At 35.8% G+C, this 14964-nt stretch overlaps 1 protein-coding gene across 1 annotated transcript; it reads left to right on the top strand.

The window, feature by feature from the left end:
- Positions 1 to 2923: 2923 nt before the first annotated feature.
- cpdp (CPD photolyase) lies at positions 2924 to 14078 on the top strand. The gene is made up of 10 exons (XM_028472930.1): positions 2924 to 3126; positions 5425 to 5750; positions 5818 to 5966; positions 6781 to 6963; positions 7030 to 7188; positions 7901 to 8099; positions 9018 to 9170; positions 9272 to 9393; positions 10959 to 11118; positions 13661 to 14078. The coding sequence occupies exons 1-10, from the start codon at positions 3104 to 3106 to the stop codon at positions 13807 to 13809; spliced, it is 1623 nt and encodes a 540-aa protein (XP_028328731.1). The 5' UTR covers positions 2924 to 3103; the 3' UTR covers positions 13810 to 14078.
- The last annotated feature ends 886 nt before the right edge of the window (positions 14079 to 14964 follow it).

Genomic DNA, 14964 nt, shown 5'->3' with positions numbered 1-14964 from the left:
ATGCTCAGTGGGGACTACCATAGATATCATACTAGATGTCTTAAGGCGGATTCTGCAACGTCATCTCCGGCGGCCATCTTGCCTCGGGCATCTCTCTGACGGTGTCTGTGGGACCAGAGGGAAGGTGAGTGATCTGCCGAACATAAATACTTGTATCTCGCTAAAATCTTGACGGATTTGCATACGGTTTGGTTTCTTACTAACCTAATTAACGTGGCTACAAATCTGGATGTTTTCAAATGTTAAAATTGCAGTTTTTATTTTTTCTAAAAACGACTTAATCATGCAGCATAGTGGTGTAAGGTTGAGACAACCATATTTAACTTGTTAAAAAAATATCTTGCGTTATGATTCCTATTGTAAATTGCTGAGTGAAGATTCTCGACTTTTGTGGAGCCTACGGATGCTCTAATCGCCATTCTGTTGTAACCAGAGCACGTGGGATCACCTTTCCCATGTAATATATTACAATACTATGACTATATTTAGGATAACTGTTAGTTACTTAGTGGAAATATTTACAATACAGGTCCTGTTACAAAAGAATAGCGGGGCTGACATAATAGAATTGCAAGATTGTTGTTGACACAAGGCTGTTTGTTTAATGGCCGTGGCTATGGATACGTTAAACATATCCATAGCCACGGCCACTCTATGCATACGCAGCGCCCCTCATTAGCCAGTTTAGGTCACGTCATAAGTGCGCCACGCAACTTAAAGTTCTGTCAGTTGTATTTTAGCTCATTTATATTTATTTTTAGCTACCCCGCTAACCTTTTATTTTAGCCCTAACCCTAAACCAAACCCTAACCGTACACTAGGAAATACCCGAAAATGTTTTTGTCGGATATGTATTTTTAAAGGTGGAATTTTCTGTGTTAAATATGTTAAAATGAAGAAAAAAAAATTGCGAAAATCCTGCACTTTTAATAATACTATTTCACAAAATTCTCCCAAATTTTAATAAAAATTGGTCACAAACTCAAGTAAATTAAAATATTGGATATTGTCTGTAACTTCCATTACTTTACATATATTTATAGGGCCAAATAATGTTGAAATTGCTCATTTTCCCACCTAAAATCTGCGCCCCACTTGAGATCAAAGTGGTTTGTCTTTGGCCCTTGAACTAAAAAGTTTAACACCCTGGGTTAAAAGGCAAATTATTTGTGAAATGTGGGATTCAAACCCACGTTAGCAGAACAAAGAATCCTTGAATGAGGCGCCTTACACCAAGGTTTGGAAACGTACGTTCAACATGTCTCTAGACACTTTCTTGTTTAAGCAATCACTGAATGTTTCTTTTGGACATCTTTTTACAGCTATTTTAATGTGGTTATTCTTAAAGTATCATGTGACGTATCCTTACGTAGTAAACATTATTTATTGATTCCATTATGTTTTTTGGGGTCATTTCTTATCTCTGTCCTCCATGTGTATACCTCCACAGTAGTCTAGTTCTGGGATTTCAACATGCAGTATTTCTTAATGTGTATTTGTAAAGGGAAATCTTGTACGTATTTTTTTATTGCAAATAAATGCCACATTCTTAAAATATCACTATGATACAAAAATTTTAATTATTACTTGTTTAAACTAAACATGTGATAATAAAAAATATATTTTATCATTGTGTGTGTGTGTGTGTGTGTGTGTGTGTGTGTGTGTGTGTGTGTGTGTGTGTGTGTGTGTGTGTGTGTCATTGCACTTCTTTAAAGTCCAATGGGGAAATAAGTAGGTCATCCAAAACTATTGACAGGAAGTGTAATATAGTTATCCATCAGTGCAGTGTTATAACGACACCTCTGACCTTCATAACAAACTAAACCGTTTGAAAATCGGTAGAAAATTGAGCAAGTTATTGTTATTTAAAAAGTACATGCACCACGACTGCACAATATTATGGGTGAGCGAGCTGACCGGGACAAGATGGCCGCCAGCGCGGACGAGACATCTAGCTTTTATATATCTATGCATATGACGTCGAGGAGCTTCATCTTCTTCTCTTTTTATTTCCGGAAGTGTAGACGCTACAAAGCGTATTACTGTCCTTGACTGGTTTTCTTAGACACTCCAGTGTCCTTTAATGGTTCTTTGTTATTGTGCAATGAATGTTTTTTTAAAAAAAAAAAAAAAAAAAGCAAAATGAAAAAAATATATATCATTTTTAAATACACAAAATTAATTCCAAAACACATATCCAACTATCCATCCATTTTCAGACCTGCTTCGTCCTATTTCAATACACAAAATGACTCCAAAAATGCACACAACGATGCCAAAAACACACAAAAAGACATAAATACACGATGAGATCCAGACATGACATAGTAAAAAATAATAATAATACTAATTTGTGGCCACAAATAAAACATTTTTTTTCCCACCATGTAATTTCTGGGGCTCTGTGTTAAGTGATATGAGAGAAAAAATGTGCTAAAGAACAACAAAAACACAAAAAAATCATTTAAATAACCTCACAAAGTATCAGCAAAAATACATCAAATTGACCGGAAATGTATACAATATATTACACACACACACACAAATACGCTGACATAATATACTAAACAGCAACAAAACTAGACAACATGAATACATTAAATAACACGAAATCATAAAACAAAAACACACACAAACTGGGGAAACCTTGTGAAACTAAAGATACAATAAATTACAAAAACACGTGCAAACACGGGGACAACAGTATCGTACAAATATTCATTCAAATAAAAACATCTTTATTTAAAAGATTTTATACATTTAAAAAAAAAAAAAAAAAAAAACGTATTTTAAATGAAGCAAAGACAAATATGAGAAAAACGTTTATTCTTTTGTCAGCGAACGCAACACGCACCTGAACAGAGGAAAGTAAGTTGCGCTGCGCATGCTCTTTAGAAATTTCGGCGGTGCATTGTGGGAAATCGAGTTGTATTTGAAAGAAAAATTGTTACAAAACCCGCACACCCGCAGGCGCATATGACAAGTTGTGTAAAGGGAAGAAAGAGAAAACACGGTGTGCAGTGCGTTAATGATTTCCACGGATATTCTTCTTCGGTTCGTGGCTGACGGAGTGTGTTTTATTTAAAGTTCTTCTCCTCGTATGCTGCACATTATCAGGAGCAGGTAATGTACACTGATGAGGAATATGTTTTCGTTGAAGAAAAGGGCCGGTGTTGTGGAACAACTGGTGACTAACGGAAGTCTGTGACCAACGGGTGTAGCCGTTAGCATGATTAGCATCAACTACTAGCCACCCCAAGGAAGTGGGTCGCCAATTAATGACAGTTACCAGTTAATCTATAACACCAGCCGGTCTTAAAATGTTGCATCCTTTTAATCGTTTTCTTTCACTACACACACACACACACACACACACACACACAGGCTTTATATTTTATTTCTGTAATGACCACATGTATTTATTCATCTGAATAATATCCACTGTTATACAGTAAGTTTACTATTATTTGGGCCATAGTATCGTCATCTTAAAGATGGAAATCCTTGTTTTAATCAGAAATAAAATAGGTTAAAAGTGATTGGGATTGGGTTGGGATTTTAAAGACTGTGAAACTCAAGGTCAGGGGGGCCAAATACGGTCCTTCAGAGCATGAAATACGGCCCCTCAGGATAAAGTTGAAATTACAGAAAACATGAATCGTGTAAAAATACCAAGTAATTCAGTTATAGATATCTCAGCCCTTCCACAGTTTTTCCCACACCTTTAATCGCAAATTGTTGGAAGAAATCTTTCTGCTTTCCAAAATCCTGCAATTTTAATAAACTTATTACAAACACAAATAATGTTGAAATTGCTAATTTTCCCACCTAAAATCTGTGCCCCACTTGAGATCAAAGTGGTCCGTATTTGGCCCTTGAACCCAATTATGTGTGACACCCATGGATTAAAAGGTTGCAAATTAGAGTCTCCAAAAATGGACAGAAAAAGCGGTAAAAAGGGTTCAAAGTGTCAATATTGGAATAATTAGTTTAAACAGGCAAATAATGGGCATAAAAAATCATGAATGTGGTTAAACTGGCAAAAAAAAATAATCATTGAATATGGTGAAAAGAGGTTACAATATGGCAAGTTTGGTGTAGTTGCATAAAAAGGTTAAAAATAAGCAAAATGGGCTGAAATTGTTAAAAAATATTCTTAGTTCCTTGGAATTGGCAAAAAAGAATCATGAAATATGGTTAAAAGTGACAATAATGGGTCAACATACGTGACATTAGGTGAAAAAGTGGTGGAAAGGGTTTATAACTGTTGAAAATGTGTTGAAAGTGGAAAAAAAATTGCAGAAAAGGCATTGAAATTTGATTAAAAATTGTCAGAAATGGGAATAATGTAGCAAAAATGCATGAAAAGGAGCAAAAATATTGCCAGAAAAAGTGATGGAAATTGGTTAAAATATGGCAAATTTGGTGAAGTTGTAGAAAAAGGGTAAAAACTAGGCAACACCCGTATTCGCAAGGTGAATATGTATTTGGCAATTGAAAAAAATTGAAAATTGTCAAATAGAATTGTTCATGTGAAAGACATCTTATTGTGTGTATTTAGATGTTGAGTAATGACCATTTATGTTGTTCTTTTTACTAATTAAATTGAAAGTAATAATGCAGGAAAAAAAGGAAGACTGACCTTGACATTAAATGTGACCTTGAGCGAAGGTCAATGTCACACATTGAAATGTTGTTCAATGGTACCAGTCTGAGCACTGTATCTCAATTTGTGTTTGTGGCCAAGTTATAGGGAAGAAAAAGTATTTTTTTTTGTGAGGTCATGACCTTTGACCTCTACCAATCTTTTTACTGGTCGTACAGCTTTGGTTCATGGAAATGAATTACTCCACTTGAGATGAGCTTTTCATAAATATAAGCATCAAACTTCTACTATAAATGTTTGTAGAGATAGGAAAATTTTGGTTTTTTCACACTTGACGTGACCTTGACCTTGACCTTGACATTTTGGCTCCAAAAAAGGTCAACTGCACATCCTTGACATTGTCCCTATGAGATGACAAATGTGTCATTAGTGCTGCATTAATAGCTTAGGAGGAGTTCCTGGAAAAATAATCAGAACTCCTACGATAACATTGTATTTGGCAATTTTCAGTTACACATATATACTGTATATATATATATATATATATATATATATATATATGTATAGGTATGTATTATAATTTTTAATTATCAAATACAATAAACAAAAATGTGCTCAAATTGTAAAAAAAAGTTTATTTTCTTCGTAAGGGGAGAGAAAGGATAAACAAAGCTGTAAAAACATGTTAATTTTCATGTTTTGTTTCCTAAAACAAACAAAATGAACAAAAAAATAAGTGTAAGCACCATCCTCAAACTCTTTCATTTTTAATCATGTGATCGTCGAAAAAAAACAACCTTTTGTTTTTCTTGCAGGTCATACTTTGCATCTGTGACGCTCTTAAAGCAAACTATTAAAAATCCAAAATCCCGCCTTTCTTTCATCGTAACGAGCAGCATGTCGGGGCGAAAACGCAAGGCGCCGTCTGCTCCTGCCGCAAAGCCGGCCTCCAAACAGCAGAAAACAGAGAAGAAGAAGAAAGAGGAGGAGGAGAAAAGTGTCGACTCAGCACCTGAAATATCAGAAAAACCTCCGACAGAGTTCAACAAACGGCGAATACGTTTAATATCAGACACGGAGAAGATAAAACAGGGCTCAGAGGCCGTTTTGTACTGGATGCTGAGAGACCACAGAGTCCAAGGTAGAACACACACACACACACACGCAGCCATGTGATAACTAACGAGTCATGCTTGTGTCATGGTCAGATAACTGGGCGTTGATCCATGCTCAGCAGCTGGCTTTGGAGGAGGAACTTCCTCTACACGTGTGCTTCTGTTTGGTGGTTCCTAAATCAAAGACCTCCACTCTCAGACATTACAGCTTCATGCTGAAGGGACTACAGGAAGTTTCAAAGGTACAATTATCATCGTTTTATATCCATCCAATCACATTCAGCTACAGTGACGATGCAGATTCTAAAGAAACTTAAAAAAAAAGTGATTTTAACTTTTTAAAGAAAGAAAGTCGACAGAAGTCAAAACTATTGAGGAAAGCGCCTAGAGTATTTGGTTGTTTTGTGAGTTTTTAGCCATTATGTGTGTTTTTGGATTCATTTTATGTTTTTCTTTTGTGCTTATGTGTGTTTTTCTTTCATTTTCGTTTGCATTTTTGAAGTAATATTCTGTATTTTTGTTGTGGTTTTGTGTATTTTTCTGTCATTTTGTAGTCAATTTGTGTATTTTTCTGTCATTTTGTAGTCAATTTGTGCATTTTTTTGAGTCATTTTCTGTTGTTTTTTGGTGGTTTTGTGTATTTTTCTGTCATTTTTCTAACTTGTCTTGTCAATTTGTGCATTTTTGTAGTCATTTTCTCTATTTTTTTGTAGTTTTTTGCATTTTTCTTTCATTTTCTGAATTTCTGTTGTGGTTTTGTGTCAATTGTTTGGCTTTTCGTGTGTCTTTGGAGTCAATATGTATACATGTTGTTGTTTTGTTTGATTGAGTCATTTTATCTCTTTTTAGATTCTTATTGTATGTTTTTGTTGTCACTTTTTTCACTTTCGTTGACATTTCATGCTTTTTGTTTTTGGACTCACACAGTGCAGCTATTACAAAAACAAAACATTATTGTAAAAGTGTATAGTTTAGCACATTTATATCTATACACATTTATGATGTTCTATATGAAGTTTATAAAGTCAGAATGTGTCTGTATTTACTTTTTTACAGGAATGTAAGCAGCTGAATATCCAGTTCCACCTGCTCCATGGAGCTCCAGATGAAGTCCTCCCTGGGTTTGTGTCAGAGCAGCGTTTTGGGGCCGTGGTGACGGACTTCTCCCCCCTCAGAGAACCAATCAGGTGGCTGGAGATGGTTAATAAGGCCCTCCCCCAGGACATTCCCCTCATACAGGTCAGACACTCACAGTTTATGTAAACAACCTTACAGGCTTTTTAACTTTCTGTTTCCTTCCCACAGGTCGACGCCCATAACGTGGTCCCCTGCTGGGTCGCATCCCCGAAACAGGAATATGCTGCTCGGACCATCAGAGGCAAAATCACCAAACTATTACCAGAGTTTCTCACTGGTTTCCCTTTGGTTGAGAAACATTCCTACACTGCTGCACGGACGGCTAAAGTACGTTCACTCACTCACTCACTCACTCACTGTAAACTGAAAAATTACAACCAAAAATATGCAAAGTGACTCCAAAAACACACAAATTACACAGAAATAACAGAAAATACATAAAATGACAACAAAAATACACAAAAAATGAGAGAAAAATATACAAAATTACTTAAAATGCAAAAAAAATTGCCACCAAAAATACACAAAACACCTAAAAAACAAGCAAATTACACAAAATGACAATATGACAACAAAATACATGAAATGAATTCAAAAACACACATAAAATACATAATATATCGACACACAAAAGGACTACAAAAATGCACAAAATTACAACAAAATATGCAAAATGAATCTAAAAACACAGAAATGACAGAAAAAGGAACAAAATGAATTCAGAAACACAAAATTATATCAAACAACAACAAAAATACAGTGACTATGAACACAAATTACACAGAAATGAAAGAAAGAGGCAAAAAAAGAATTAAAACACATAAATACACAAAATTACAAAAAACAGAAATACACAAAATGACAAAAAACACAAAATTACAACTAAAACAATGCAAATCTACTTCAAAAACACACAAATTACAAAATGACAGCAAAATACATAGAATGACAACAAAAATACACGACGTTACTCCACAAATGTACAAAAATACATTAGAACCTTCCAAACGTATGAATATGAGTTCATATCCCCCTACAGCCTGTGGACTGGGAGGAAACCCTGAACTCACTGAACGTTGACAGGACTGTAGCAGAGTCGAAGTGGGCGGAGCCTGGCACTAAGGCCGGCCTCCTAATGCTGAAGTCCTTCATCGATGTGCGTCTAAAGACGTTTGGCACTCTGAGAAACGACCCTAACTCTCCCTCCCTGAGTCAACTCTCCCCCTGGATCCGCTTTGGTCAGTCACATTATTAAAAACAAAAAAACAAGCTTTTCTTTTTTTTTTTTTTTTTTAAAGAAATCAATTAAATTATGGTCTGTCAGATGTCAAACAGGCTAATAAACTTATGGTGTCAAGCATGCGAAATACGGTTAAGTCTGTTTTTATACATTTTAACATTATAATTAAATATTTGTAATGGCAAATACTACATATATATATATATATATATATATATAACTAATAGATATAAGCTATTTGTTTGTTTATATACAGTATAAATTATATTTATGTGATTATATGTTAACTTTCATTATATTAATGATTTTAATATTGTAAATTATTTTTTTAGCTATGAATATTATTTAATGAATATTATGTCATTTTTAAAAAAAGTAAAATGTAATATTGTGAATAATATTTATTTTTATGTGTTTAGTTAATTTGATGTATTTTTGAATTATTGTTTATTTCCTTTAATTGTTTATTAGATTTACTGAATCTAACTGTTGTTATATATTTTAACATTATAATATGTTAAATATTTTTAATATATAAATAATATTTGTGATTATGTATTAAAAACATTCATTATATTAATATAATGATTTTAAAATGAAAATCTAAATTTGATTTGAAAATTTGTTTGATTCATTAAATTGATTAGTTTATTTTTAAAGATTACATTTTTTTTGCTATGAAAAATATGGAGGAAATGTGTGATATTGTCCCAAAACATAAACATGTGATTGAGGGTTTGGTTTGATTTAGTTAAAAATAATGAGTTACACAAAGAAAAAGGACAGAAAATACTGAATTCACTTCCTGAAATGGAATTAACTATTATTTCTTTGAAGTACAGGAACACATCGGTTCCTCCCATCACTGCACACGTCTCTTATTTTGTAAAATTTATTTTCTACTTCCTCCCATCAGGGCATCTTTCTGCTCAGCACGTGGCTCTGCAGGTCCAGCGTAACGGGAAGAAGTTTGGATCGTCAGTGGCTCCGTTCCTGGAGGAACTGGTGGTTCGACGTGAGCTCACAGACAACTTCTGCTTCTACAACGACAAATATGATAAAGTGGAGGGTGGGTGTCCCGTCCTGACCCGTCTGTTCTCATTGGTCGGGTCCTGGAGGAGGAGGTGTGACCGTGCTGTGTGTGTGTGTGTGTGTGTGTGTGTGTGTCAGGTGCGTACGAATGGGCTCAGAAAACGCTACGAGAACACGCCAAGGACAAGAGGCCGTACATTTATACACTGCAGCAGCTGGAGAACGCAGAGACACACGACAAACTGTGGAACGCTGCTCAGGTACTACATGGAATGATCTGTTCTATAATGATCTGTTCTATAATGATCTGTTCTATAATGATTCGTTCTATAATGATCTGTTCTATAATGATTCGTTCTATAATGATCCGTTCTATAATGATCCGTTCTATAATGATCTGTTCTATAATGATCCGTTCTATAATGATCTGTTCTATAATGATCCGTTCTACAATGATTCGTTCTATAATGATCCGTCTGTGTCGGGATGGAAAAATTGCATAAAATTTCCAGGGAATATTCAAAAATCTAAATGTTTGATGGGAATTGTTTATTGGAAATAACCAGCAATGTTGAATATTTTATGCTTATTATGTTATTTGAATTATTGATATGTTAAATAATTTATTAGATCCTTCAACCTATTTCAACAAGTTTCATCATATTTTGTGCATTAATTCACAGAGAGTTCATTGGCTACTAATGTTAGGCTGATGCTAATGCTAAGCAACTGCAAGGTTAATCCTTAGTTAATGCTAATTCTAATGCTAAAGTTAGGTTAATGCTAGTTAAAGTGTAGTGGTAGGCTAATGCTAATGTGAATTCTATGTTAATGCTAAAGATAGTTATTGCCAGTTAATGCTAATGCTAGGCTAATTCTAATATTAAGCTATTGCTAATGCGAGTTAATGTTAATGTTAGGTTAATGTTAATGCTAGCTAAGCTTAATGTTAATGTTAGGCAAATTTTAATACTAGCTAATATTAAGTTAATGCTAATGTTAAGCGAACTCTAGGCTAATGCTAATATAGCGCTTGATCTGCATCCTTAGGTGCATTTTCTTCAGGAAATGCAAATATTCTAGTTATTGTCGTTTCTAATTTTTACAGTTTTTAGGCTGATTTTTATGTTTTATATTTTACAAATTCCTTCTTTCTCTGCTTTGTTTTTATCTCTGACTTATTTGCCATCTTTTTAATTATTTTATTAAATCAAATGAATGATTTTAAAATTTGTCAATCACTTTAGTATAATTCTGTAAAGCCCTTTGGACTACAAAAGGTGCAATATAAATAAAGTTTGATAAATATGCAAAATAATACAATTAAAAACCATTACAATGGAAAACATTTATTTGTAAGAAGAACTTTACAATTATTCATGTTTTTGTAACAACACACATTTATGCTGTTTTCATTGAAAGTTGTAGCAAAACAATGATGGATGTTTATTTTGGTGTTTACACGGAAAGATCGCGATGTACTGCGAGCAAAGTAGAACAAAGATGGAGTCGAACCAATCATTTTCCTCCTTATTTAGAGAAAAAAACAAAGAAATCACAGTAAGAATGAAAGAAAACACTTCTATGCATTTGTCTACAGGACTCCACATCCCACAATGCAATGCGTACGACTTAAAACAATAATAGTCTCCAGCAGCTATAGGTTAGCGCGATGATGCTGAAATATATTTTCCCAGCTCTATTTGATTTTCCTGTTAAATTGTTTTAATTCGAGGTTTATTTTGTTATTTCCCATTGAAAGTTTCCAGCTGTAATTTCCAGTCCGTACCTTTTTAAAAATGTTTTTATGGTGTGGTTCCTCCAGTACCAGATGGTGAGTGAGGGGAAGATGCACGGGTTCCTGAGGATGTACTGGGCCAAAAAAATCCTGGAGTGGACATCCTCACCAGAGGAGGCGCTGTCCTTTGCTCTGTACCTCAACGACCGCTACGAGCTGGACGGCCAGGACCCCAACGGATTCGTTGGTGAGAAAACCAATTAACAAATATTCCATTTTCAGTTTAGAATTCAAAAGTTAAGATTCAAATTCATGGGATTTTAATTTATCGGGGTCGACTAGACAACTGTAAACACAGGTTGGTTTTCTTATTCTTCTGAATTTACTTTAAAATACATGTTTTTCATATTGTGCGAGCAAAAGTTGTGGTTTTCAAAGTAAGAGCACGTTGAAGAAAAAACTCTTCCTCCCTCAGATTTCTGCAGTCAAAAGTCACACTAGAGTCAAAGTTCCAAATACATTTTAGTCTGAGCGAGGGAAACGGCATTGTCCTCAAACGTGCTCTTATTTTGAAAACAGCAACTTCCACTCGCCAAAATATAAAAAAATTTGGGGGGAATTCTGGTTTCTGTCTCCTAACGTTCAATTTTTAGTTTTTAGAAAACCCCCGCGCCCTCCCCTCGGGGGGTTGGGCGCGGGGGTGGGGTGGGGGGGGTGGGGGGGTCGATGGGGTGGGGGGTCTGGGGGTTGGGGGTGGGATCGGTGGCGTGGTGCGCTGGGTCCTTGGCTCCTTGGGGCTTTCTCGGGTGTGTATGGGGGGGGCGATGGCTGCCTCTCGGCTTGGGATCTTGGGGGCGTTCGGGGGACTGCTTGGCCGTGGGGTGGTCGCCGGGGGCCCTTAGGCTGCCTGCTCTTGCTGCTGGCCTGACTGCTTCTTCGGGCCCGGGGGCGGCTCTTGGGTTTTGCAGTGGCGGTACTTGGAAATACATTTGTCATGGATGCACTGGCCTTGGGCTGTGGGATAACACTCATACTGGGCTCAACCTTAGACACGTTGTTCCCAAATACCTGTTTTATGGAATTTCCACTCACCTCTTCCTCTGTTCACAGCCACCACCATTATTCCTAAACCACACACTGGTCACCAAACTGGCTTGACAACACAACAATAAAACACAATATACACAACCACAATTTCACATCGCATCACTTAAAACTATTCCTCACCCATTCCATATCCTATCTTGTATCCCTCTTCCCTGCTAACTTCCCCACCCCCCTCCAACCCCTCACCTTGGTGTAACACTGCCCTCTCTTTTTACATCCTCCCTTTAATAAAGTATTTCTTACCCTTCCCTAGGGAGGGCTGGTGACGGTCACAATTATGCAATGAAATAAATAAATTTATTTAATTGCAATAATAAAATATGCATTGCTGTCAAAAGATTGCACTTCTTGTAGTGTTAACCTTCGAAAGCATGTGCAGACAAGAAAAAAAAAAAAAAAAAAAAAAAAAAAAAACAGCAAAATAAAATCCACTAAAAAACAAAATAATCAAGTAAAATGCCTTGAATTTCAATTTTCAATTTTATTATTAAATGAAAAAAATTAATTAATTAAAATATTTTTTTTGTTTTATAAAAAATGGTTTCTTTTGGGTTGATTTTACATTTTTTTCCCCTGTTTTTACAAACAAAAGCTTTAGACGTTGAAAAAAAAGCCCCAAATTTTTAATGTGGAAATTGCAGTTTTCAAAATAACTCAACTTTATTTGTGTAGCGTAAGTTACAACAAAGTCATCTCAATGCGCTTATCAAAATATAAAATTTTTAATAAGAAAGAAAAAAAAAACCCAACAAGATTCACTATGAACAAGCATTTAGCAAAAGTGGGAAGAAACAACTCCCTTTAACAGGAAGAAATCTCCGTTAGAACCAGGTTCAGGGGTGGCAGCCATCTGCGTCGACTGGTTGGGGTTAGTGGACAGAAGGACCAACAGAACAGGATGGAGACATAGAACATCAGAGTGTCTCAGACTAGTTGAGCCGTGAACCACAGATTAGGAACTGACATCATCAGCTTCACGACACCTGAAACAGAGCAGAGAGAGAAGGACGAGGAGAAGGCACTGACTGCAGAAAAACATGATATATTATTATCAAGTCAGCCTGTCTTGGCCTTGGGCCTCACTTCCTGTTTATTGCTAAGCTAACAGCGACTCCAAGGTCTGTAAATGTGACCGTTCACAGATGAGCCCATGTCCGCTCTAGCGGTTATAGGTTATGTTATGATTCAGTCCTGTTTATGTGGACTGTAAATCATAACCAGCTACATCAGAATTTGAATCTCTTCCTGTTTATTGAACCAGTAAATGCGACCGTTCACAGACGAGCCCGTGTCCGTTCTAGCGGTTATAGGTTCTGTTATGATTCAGTCTTGGTAATAAGAGCGCGTTTGAGGACTGTCCTGTGTTTCTACCTCTGCTTTCTCTCACCCAGGATAAAATGTCTTAGGAACTTTATTTTGACGAGATTTTTGACTGATCTGCACGTTGATCCCACCAAAGTGAGGAAGGAAGCAAACTCATACGCGCTCTTACTTTGAAAACGTAGTTTCTATCGTCATTTATTTTTAGTTTTTAGAAACAAAAAATGAAAATGTGAAATGCTTTGAATTTCATTTTTTTGTTTTTTTAAATTAAAATAAAAAGAAAACATGGAAAATCTAACGATTATGTGCTTGTTCTTTGTGTTTCACACTCGTGTGTGTGTGTGTGTGTGTGTGTGTAGGTTGCATGTGGTCCATATGTGGGATCCATGACCAGGGCTGGGCTGAGAGGCCGATCTTTGGTAAAATCCGCTACATGAACTACAAAGGCTGCCTGCGCAAGTTTGACGTTGCCAGTTTTGAGAAAAAGTACAGCCCTAAAAAACTGTAAAGGGTTTCAAAGATAAGGTATGGGTTTTTTTAAGCATGCGTAAGTGTTTTTTACTACATTTACATTTTTGTTTTATGCATTCATTTTATTTTACTTTTTTTGAAAGGAAAAGCTTTTCTTATTGGTTCTGTTGAGCTAAGATTAAGGAAACTAAACGTTCCTGATGGAAAAGTGTTTGAAAAATAAAAACTGTTGCGTTTGTATGTTTTACCAAAACTCCCGTTTGTCACGGATTGTGTTTTTATTTTTTTTCTGGATGTGGAATGTAATTAAAGAGCAACTAAAGCCTGTTTTCACCAGCTTTAATGAATAAAAGCTATTTCTACAGGTAGTCACGCCTCAGTCAGCACTGATTTATAAACTCTAATAATGGAAATCCTCAGCGCTGCAGCAGGAGGAAATAAATCTCCCTCGTAGAGCTAATTAATGGAGATGGGGCATTGTTGCTGCGACTTGAGTCGTTATTTTTATTTTTATGCTCCTCCGCTCATAAAATACTCATTTTCTCTGCCGTATTTAATGTTTTCCTTTTCAATATGTGACAAAGAAGCAGTAAATGTGTCACTGATTATTGTAAAGAAGGTCGGTGTGGGTTTTATTTGGCTCTGGATGCACAATAATAATATTTCTCTCTTTATAAAAGACTTTAATAATAATATAACAATAATGTGCTCCTATAACACAAAATAAACTCACTCACTGCTAATAGCTTTCCATTATGTGACTGGGCATTATTCACAGTAACTTATGGTCATTTGTAGCAGTGGTTCTCAACCTGTATTTTAAAAAGTAGAAACTATCTATATATAATGCAATAAAGGTCTGTGTGTCTGTGGAGCGAATATCTCCTCGCCGCAGTGTCTGATGGACCTGAAACTTTGTCATCGGCTTCCAAATACCCTGAGTGTGTGCATTTATCATTTTGGAGTAATTTGGACGTTCCAAAACCAATTTAAAACAAATTTGAAATGACCAATCCACACTGTGGAACTCCTGCTAAACATTGTTTTAGAAAACTGATGATGTCATCAACAGTGTTGAGTCGGTGTTCCAAGAATGTTCTAACTGATGATGTCATCAACAGTGTTGAGTCGGTGTTCCAAGAATGTTCTGACTGATGTCATCAACAGTGATGTTATCATCAGTGTTCTATTC

This window comes from Gouania willdenowi, chromosome 17 (assembly GCF_900634775.1).
Source record: "Gouania willdenowi chromosome 17, fGouWil2.1, whole genome shotgun sequence".
Lineage (NCBI taxonomy): Eukaryota > Metazoa > Chordata > Actinopteri > Blenniiformes > Gobiesocidae > Gouania > Gouania willdenowi.
Note: the sequence above shows the minus strand (reverse complement) of the source record. Positions and strands in the feature narration are given on the sequence as shown.